The sequence below is a fragment of the Larus michahellis genome, chromosome 2 (assembly GCF_964199755.1).
Source record: "Larus michahellis chromosome 2, bLarMic1.1, whole genome shotgun sequence".
NCBI classification, from domain to species: Eukaryota; Metazoa; Chordata; class Aves; order Charadriiformes; family Laridae; genus Larus; species Larus michahellis.
This window is the reverse complement of record NC_133897.1, coordinates 138,267,905-138,276,864: the sequence shown is the minus strand read 5'-3', so window position 1 is coordinate 138,276,864 and position 8,960 is coordinate 138,267,905. Positions and strand designations below refer to the sequence as shown.

General features: G+C 42.2%; 1 protein-coding gene across 2 annotated transcripts; it reads right to left on the bottom strand.

Moving 5' to 3' along the window:
* Positions 1-2,299: 2,299 nt before the first annotated feature.
* On the bottom strand, positions 2,300-8,152 carry MRPL53 (mitochondrial ribosomal protein L53). Of its 2 annotated transcripts, XR_012585763.1 has the most exons (4): positions 8,032-8,152; positions 6,042-6,154; positions 3,477-4,321; positions 2,300-2,663 (listed from the first exon to the last, which is right to left on the bottom strand). XR_012585763.1 is itself a non-coding variant. In XM_074577341.1 (3 exons), exons 1-3 carry the CDS (start codon positions 8,118-8,120, stop codon positions 4,194-4,196), a joined length of 330 nt encoding a protein of 109 aa, XP_074433442.1. In that variant the 5' UTR covers positions 8,121-8,152; the 3' UTR covers positions 2,300-4,193. The 2 variants fall into 2 exon arrangements, 1 of the variants encoding a protein (XP_074433442.1); XM_074577341.1 differs by having other exon boundaries at positions 2,300-4,321.
* Positions 8,153-8,960: the final 808 nt, after the last annotated feature.

The window sequence follows — 8,960 nt, the reverse complement described above, 5'->3', positions numbered from 1 at the left end:
CTTGGCTGCTTGAAGCTACCGCAAGCTCCTGGCAGACAATAAAAAAGGCTCTGAAGAGTGACTCAGGCCTTCCAGGGGGAAAAGGTGAGACTGGATGAGATCAAACGGAGCCAGGAAGGAAAAGGCTGTTACGCCAGGAGAAGGAGAAGGGAAGGGAGGGAAGTGCAGTTGAGGCACCGTTGATAAATGACCTGTTAGTCTGAAGGTGACTCCAAACCACCCAGTGGACAAGCAGGGCCCAGCATCCAGCAGAACTGGTCACATACGTAGTTGATGAGGTGGGCAGTAAACAAGCAATTCTTAAATGACAAACAAAGGATGTCCACACCTGCACAGGAAGAGTATGCATGCAGAAGATACATTTGGGAGCAAAAGTCTTGAGAACTGTTAAATACAGTCCAAGGATATTTTTTTTTATTTTTTTTTTTGGCTTCCTTACACCATATAAACTTGTTCAAAATTCATATATAGTAGAGGTGAAGAACTAGGAAAAGCCAACCAAAACTAATGCATTCTTCCACATCCAACAGGGCAAATACTTGTGGGCCACTTGCTGAAGTTAGTAGATGACACCTTTTGCACGTTCACAAACAGCAGAAACTTGTTAGATTGCAACACTTTCAAAATAATTGAGATTTAAAGCATCTTCCACTCCTCAAGTGGTGTTTGCACAGCAATACTGTATTGCACTCAGTTTTTCCTACAATATGTAGCACAAAATTGCCAAAATTGAGATCCCCGCAAGTAACAACGAACAGAATTTGCACTGGCGTGCATGAACTGCCTCTGACAGCACGTTTTACTTGTTTCTACCTTGCAGGAAAGGCATCAGGACATTGCAATTTTGTACTTATTTGGGCCAGCTAGTAGTTAAAACTTGCTGTGGAAACATTGACTAACACTGCTGCTCCCGGTTGAAATCTTTAAAGAAGATACCACTATGTTTTTCTATAAACCAGGCTGCAGATATTTAAAAAAGGAGTACCCTGACCAGCTAGAGTTATCTGAATGGCACAACCATCTGTTTCAGGACTATCTCCCCTCCGCATTCACAAGAACTTCTAAATAGGTATTTGAACGATAAACAGGTTTAAGATTATTCTAATCATTGTTCTAAATCTCCAGGTATTAGAGATCTAGATATTTTAATGTCATCACCTGCTATCAGACACCCTACATAGACGTGGTGTTTGTATTTAGTTAATCCTAGTGGTTTTAGGGCCTCTTCCAGTTCCTTTTATATTTAGGCAAGCGCTACAGTTTTGGTGGGGTTTAGTAATCAAGATTAGTGGGCTAGAGAATAACAACATGCAAAGTCAATGCTCACCCAGCCCCACTTCGTTCTGCATGACTGACCTTAATACTCTTTACATCCACAGCCCCAGCCTGTGCCTGTCAGGAGGATGTCAGGGCACCAGGTCACTCAGCTTTGTTTCAGTCAATCAGACAGCAGCAGAAACTGATACCGTATGAACAGCTTGCAGCAAAGTTATCTAAACGCTTAGAGAAGAAATTCATTAAAGGTTATCTTTAACAGACTTGAAAAATAAATTCCTGCCTTTATCTACAGGGTACAGGGAGAGCAATTTTCTACATATTAGCATAATAATCACCAGAGGAGCACCTTCTTGCCCGTATTGCTTGTTTATATCACTTCGGTATCTTGTAGTCTTGAGAATGCACATTTTTAGCTTTGTATTTCTGTCCTGTGTGTTTTCCTTTATACCTTACATATTCAAATCCTAGTCAGTACTTCTTTGCCATGCACAAAACATATCAGAGTTTTACCTCTGCAAATTGCAGCTACTAGCACAGGCAGCAAAAGCAGCATCAGCTAACACCCATCCACTGAATCGTCAGTCATCTCTCAACGGCTACATTACAGGCCTCTGGCCTAACCTAGGCAACGAGGTTGGGCTTCTCTAGGTTAAAATGAAAAGCACCTAGTAAGAGTGTGTCTTTACAGAGCAGGATGCCTATCCATGCAAGTAAAGAAAAAAAACATTTTAAAAAAAATCACCTTTCTTCAACAATGCAGAGGATTTATTTTGGCTATAAAACCCTGAACTAGGATCTTCATTTCTCTCCCTTTTCTCTTCATAAATATAAACCTCAGTCTTGGGCCAATATAAACACTATAGAAACTTAATATCATTTAACCCCTGGTTTACTCCTTAAGCACTTACAAATTGCAAATTATTTGTGTTTAAATGTCAAGCACTTACATCCATCGTAAGTTTTACACACTGACATCATTGTACAAACTGTCGAAGAAAAAAAACAAAAAAAATCACCGATATATTACAGTAAGAGTATATTTTTTGAGTATTTGAGGCTTTTGAGTATATAAATACATGATTAACCGGGGAATGAATAATTCTGCAGTGTTTTTCCACTTGAACAATTCTCACTTTGCCTTTAAGGCTTCTTCAGGTGAAGTCATACTATACCACTTTCTTCTGAACTGGGGAAAAAGGAAAAAGAAACCAAACCAGAACAGCCCTATTTCTATTTGGTTCACTTTCTAGGATACTCTTCTAGCTTGACAGGATTTAAAATCCCCTCAAACAGTTTCAGATGTTCTCGTAACTCCTCCATTAGAAGGGAGCTCAGTAGCAGGTTCAGGAGCTCAGCACGCTGAAACCGCTCAGAAAGTTGGTGACCTAATAAAAAAAAAAAAAAAAAAAAAAAGGCTAACAGATTGCAGAGAAGGTATTCATCCCAGACTAAGTCATTCATATCTGTTGTTCCCACATCTAAATTTCATTGACTCATCTTCCCCAGTCACCTTATCTCACTCTTTTCTATTTGTTGCAAACACATGGAGGAGGCTGCCATAAAATATCATCAAGTGTCTGTAGCACAGCTCTGCTCCTCCAACTTAAGGTATCACCCTGACTTCAGCATCCTGCTGAAGGAAGCTGCAAAGAACTTCCTTGACAGTGCTATTTAAAACAATGCTGCTTTCAGAAAGGACAGTGTTCATTTACACAAGTTAAGGTAAAACTAGTTTCAGATTTGTGCCCTAATTCTTCCGCCAAATTAACTTTGGTAACATACGTACTACAATTTTATAGAAGTCAGGCGTCTGATTAACAACAGATAGAACTAATGCCTCTCAATAGTACTGTACCTGCAATTCTCAGAACTGGAACATTTAATTACATTTTCATTATGAATTGAACTAGACCAAAACTGATGCACACGAAATACATGTGCAGTTGACACCTTCACCTGCACAGCCTGAGGAGAGATCAGCCCTCCCAAACCCACAGAGCTTTGCAATACAGATGAGACACCTAAGCGCTTACTTTAATAAATAATAGGTTTGGACATAGGGCTATAAACACCAAATAAAGCTCTCCCTTTGATCTTTGTAAAATATTTAATGAAATCTCCCAAAAGTGAGTGACAATATTACAAAACTGAACTTCAAAGATAGCCCTTTCCTCCAATTATCAAAAAACCTAACTTACCTTCCCCTTTGAGCTAAACTTAGCTACTTTTATGCAGGATGAGTAGCTCTACTATGTGTTCATAGTCCCATTACCTTGTTACTTTAATTGCTGAGCTAAATTTACATTTAGCAAATTTCACACTTTCTTGAAAGAGAGAGGAAAAAAATGGCAGGGACTTAGCAACAGATGTATTATAAATATAGTATTACAAAATCCACTCTGTATTTGCAGTTTGCTGTCCCTCAGCTAAGTCAATGATGAATACTTTCAAAGTTTTCCTCAATTTTTTTGTATTTAATAATTTTCAAAAATAATAACCACTCTAATAATATTTTGCATTCCATTGTATAGAAATGTTGTAGGAAATAATGTCCAAAGAGATCTGTCTTCATTGTAATATTAATTTAATAGCTAATGTGCATTATTCACATTTATATGCAAATACATGTGATATTAGTCTGACATGCTGTTGACTGAGAGGCAGCTGCTTAGAAAGATGCATTCATGCATCTTAAGCCACTCTGACCCACTAGTGTTAGAAGATTTGTCAATCCACTATGTTTTCCTTCAGGTGAGGATGGGGGACATTTAAATGGTTCGTTCTGCTGCATGTTAAACTGGTCAGTGTTTTGGCCATCTCTCTCTTTCAGATTTTGTTCTACAGGAGAAAAGCCTTCTGTGAAGCCTGCTGTTTTTAACCCATGTAAATGCAAACGCAGTTGTTTTTTCTGTTCTTCAGGGACTCTTCTTCTTGCTTTTCTGTTCTTCCATAAGCTCTTTTGCATTACATCTGGACCCCAATGCTGTTAACATTTCTATTGTCGTCAAGTTGGCTCCCTTCATTATCAATCGCTCTCCATCAGCTGTAAATGGAAAAAATTTTAACAAGTCACAAAGTTTAAGCCACAATTACTTTAGTGTACAGTTCTGTTTTGTACATATAAATCCAAATACCCTGTTCATCTTGTTTGATTCGAAAGTACTCCACTTACCAAGGAATCTGGATTATGCACCACCAACAAACAAATATATTAAACTGCACAAAATACATGTGTAATTTTCATTTCTGTGTTGCCTTATTGAAAAATCTCAAACATTTGTCTACATATACCTATAGTAAGAACACATATTTGATGAGAACGGCTCATACCATGTCCTCAAAGTCATCTAACAGAAGGCACAGAAGGCACTGGAAGGCGTAACTTCCATACACAGCTCAGCATTTTAGCAGCATGTAGTCTGTGGTCCATTTAACTTACTTCTTTAGCCAAAACAACTAATAGGTTTACACAATCTGGTGGTTATAATGTAAAAAAACCACAGAGCACTAGGATTTCTAAAATTCCGAAATAAATTATTTTAAAACAGGGAGGAGGTGGTAGAAGTTAAATATTGTACCTAAGTTAATTATTTATTTTTGCAAAATCTGCAAATCCAAAAGCTACACTCAAACCCATATAACACAATACCATGCACGGCATCCAAGTTCCAGCCCCATGTTTGCCAACTGCAAGGGCTACAAACTCTTCACTTGCAAAACAATCAGATCTTAGAAAATTAAGAGTTCAGAACTGTAGCTCTTGGCATTAGTGAAATAAAATGTTTTCGGTTTATGTTGTGAAAAAACATTAAGCTTTACTTCTTGAGTCTTAATACATCACAGTTAAGAGACAAGGATGGGACAGACAGAGGCATGGCAGAGGGAGAAGCAGGCAATGTCAACACCGAAATAACTAGACCGTCCTAAGCAAAATGAAGTACGTTCAACACTCTTGACATTTCTACGGATTCACTAAATATATGGAAGTTTAAAGACAAGCGGGTAGCAAGAAGCAATAATAATGAAAACTTTAATGGGCTACATGACATATTGGTCCATTACAGCACAGCAGGAAAGAAGATACAGCCAGAGAAAAGTACAAAAGCAGATTAGAGCCATCTGTTTACAGCCTAGAAGCAGGACTGCTTCCAGAACTGATGAAATTTCCACCATCAATTCCCTGCCTGCTCACCATATCCTCAAAGGAAACCAAGAAATTTGTTATACACCAGTTGACCTCATTCTGCAAGTCCATCTGCACATGTATGGTCTTATCCATATGAGCAATTATTTCAAACTGCATAGTCAGTTACTCAGTTGCATAAGCAACTAGAAGTATTCAGCTTTTCTGTTCTCAAGACTGAGATGCCTCCACCACAGATAACATTAAAAAATTACAGAAAGTGAACAGATTTTACATCAAAACAGAACTACAATCACTTCCCTGGAACTGTATCTGACTGCAAGGTCACACAAGTATGTCAATACAAAAGTAGACTCAACCCTAAAGTTAAGTCAGTTCTTTGATCTTAGATCCACCAGATTTAACTGTAGTACAAAGACATACACACACAATTATCTAGACATCAGGCTGCTAGTGACTTGCTCTTCCTTTTTTCCTCCCAGCTGCACAACATGTAGCTATGGATCATAACAAAAAAAAAAAAAGTAACCACAGCAAAAGAATCATAAAGACAACAACATTGTAACAACACAAACCCAGAAAGTCTTTTTTTTGTCAAGATTAAAAATGAGCTCCTTACCAAACATAACATCTATAAGTGGTTCCGACCCATCATGTCTCACATCAGCAGTCACTTCACAGTTTCTATTAGTGGCCTGGATTTTTTTATGGTTTATACATCCAAGAAATTTTCTGAAAATATATTTGAAAACATGTTAAGTATGTTGCTGAGAGAAATTATAGTAAGCATATTTCTAAAATGAATTAGAATATCTTGACATTGTTGGGCAACAAAAGTATAAACAAAATAGGATTTGTGTTTAATAATTTCAGACAGGTACTTCTTACGAGATAATCACTCTTAAAAATCCAATGGACTTATACGCTAAGATGTAAAAAGAATAGCAAAGTAGTTTGCAAAAATTCAGTGTATGCACTCTGCATCTCTCTCAGCTGGGTTAGTAACAATAATAAAAAAATAATCAGCAAAGTCATTTTATTTTTCTTTATACGCAAGTCGTTTGCCAATATTTTATTGTTTGGGTTTGAGAGAGCATTTATTTATTTAACATCATCGGTCTCCCTAAGATTTCTGAAACGCATGACAGATACTTGACATTCTGGCATCTTAAAGACATTCTAAGTTAAGTTCTGTTACTAAGTTCATTTCAAAAGTAGATGTGTCTGTAAAGCTATTGCAAAATGACATTTTACAATCGCTTGGTGCAGATCCTACATCAGTCAAGAAGCATAATTACTTAGATTTCTCCAATAGCTAACTACCAAGATAAAGCAGCAGCTGTTGCCCCCTCTCTCTCCCATTATCAGCATTTGGACTAGTGATTACAGACCCTCACCCACAGGCTCAGCAACTGAGTGAGGCATCTCCCTGGGTAGTTTGGTAAAGCTAAATGCACATGCCTACATGCAAGGGTCTATGCTTAGGCACAGAGATCCTCCAAAAGTCAGCACAGAATGAATGCTGTGTGCATCCTGGTAACACCTACACAAACAAAGCCCTTAAAACAAACACAGCATCTTCTTCTTCTGAAACGTTAGGACTCTGCCTAGACTAAGCTACAAAGCCCAGATAAATACAAACCTTCAAAGCACAAGATCATGAAAGTTAAAGTACAGCAGATGCAGAAGTTTGGGAAAAGGAGGTTCTTCTCCACAGTGGGAGCAACAGAAGCTGCCCTTTCCCTCACAGGACATCTTCTTACTTTTGCTGGCTGCAGTAACAGCAAGCCACAGGGCCCTGCAGTGACAGCAGTTTTAACAACAGCTTCGTTCAGCACCTGCCACTGCTGCGACATGGAGCAGCCGCTCTCCCTGCCCTTTGGGAACCCTCCCGGCTTCCACAGGCCAGGGGGCGCAGGCTGGTGCCCCTCGTCATGCCTGGGCTCTGCGGCAGGCCTGGGGCACAGGACCCCACTGTGGACACATAAAACCCCAGCTTCTACCCCCTCAAATAAATAAAGTTAAAGGCAAAAAGTCCAGCCCTCACACTCAGAACAACAGAATGGTTTGGGCCGGAAGGGACCTTAAAGATCACCTAGTTCCAACCTCCCTGGCCATGGGCAGGGACACCTCCCACTAGACCAGGCTGCTCAAAGCCCCATCCATCCTGGCCTTGAACAATTCCAGGGATGGGGCATCAACAGGTTCCCTGGGCAGCCTGTTCCAGTGCCTCACCACCCTCACAGTAAAGAATTTCTTCCTAATATTTCATCTAAATCTACACTCTTCTAGTTTGAAGCCGTTCCCCTTGTCCTGTCACTACATGCCCTTGGAAAGTCCCTCTCCAGCTTTCTTGTAGGTCCCCTTTAGATACTGGAAGGTTGCTATAAGGACTCCCCGGAGCCTCCTCTTCCCCAGGCTGAACAAGCGCAACTCTTTCAGCCTGTCCTCTGTACAGAACCCACGCCCGGGGCGCTGGAAGGGCGTCGGGCAGTCCGCAAACAGGGGGGCCCAGCCGAGGCCTCCCCGCGGGTCCGAAGGCCCGGGCACGCCCAGGCGGCTGCCGCGGGGCCGAGGCCGGGGCTGGCCTGCCCCCGCAGCCCCCTCACCTTGTGCTCTCCACGTTGGACTCGAAGGGGCAGAAGCGGACCGCGATACTCTTCACGGGCCGCAGCACCACGCGGATCTTGGACGCCATCTTCTTTCCGCCGCCTACTACAGCTCCCAGCAGCCCTCTCAGCGGAGGCGGGAAATGGAGGCGGGCGGGCGCCGTCCGCCCCGCAGGCGGCTGGGAAATGTAGTCCGCGGCGGCCTCCCGCAGCATAGAGTCGTAAAATGTGTTAGGTTGGAAGGGACTTCTAAAGGTCATCTAGTCCAACCCCCCTGCTCAGAGCCCCATCAAGCCTGGCCTTGAATGTCTCCAGGGATGGGGCCTCCACCACCTCTCTGGGCAACCTGTTCCAGTGTCTCACCACCCTCATTGTAAAGAACTTCTTCCTAATGTCTAATCTAAACCTACCCTGCTCTAGTTTAAAACCATTCCCCTCGACCTATGGCTACATGCCCTTGCAAACAGCCCCTCCCCAGCTTTCCTGTAGGCCCCCTTCAGGTACTGAAAGGCTGCTGTAAGGTGTCCCCGGAGCCTTCTCTTCTCCAGGCTGAACAACCCCAGGTCTCTCAGTACGAGGGCCTCCCCTCATGGCAGCCCTGCCACCCGCCTTCTGCCGACGGGCAGGGCAGCCTGGGGGGATGGCAGCCGCCTGCCCCGCAGGCCTGGCGTAACACCCTGAGGCGCTTGGGGCCGGGCTCATTCCTGGCTGTGGAGGGAGAGGAACCAACCGACCCACATGTCCCGGCTCCTCCTCGGGCAGTATAACACCGTAGGTACAGTTAGGGGGAAATAAAAGTCACAGTTTTTACATAAAACTGACATAAAGGACCTCCTCTGGGCTCCGCAGCAGAAGTCGCAGGCCTCTGTGCTGTGATGACTTGGGTGTGGGAGGGAGAGGGCCTGAGGTAACGCTTATGGGAAGCTACA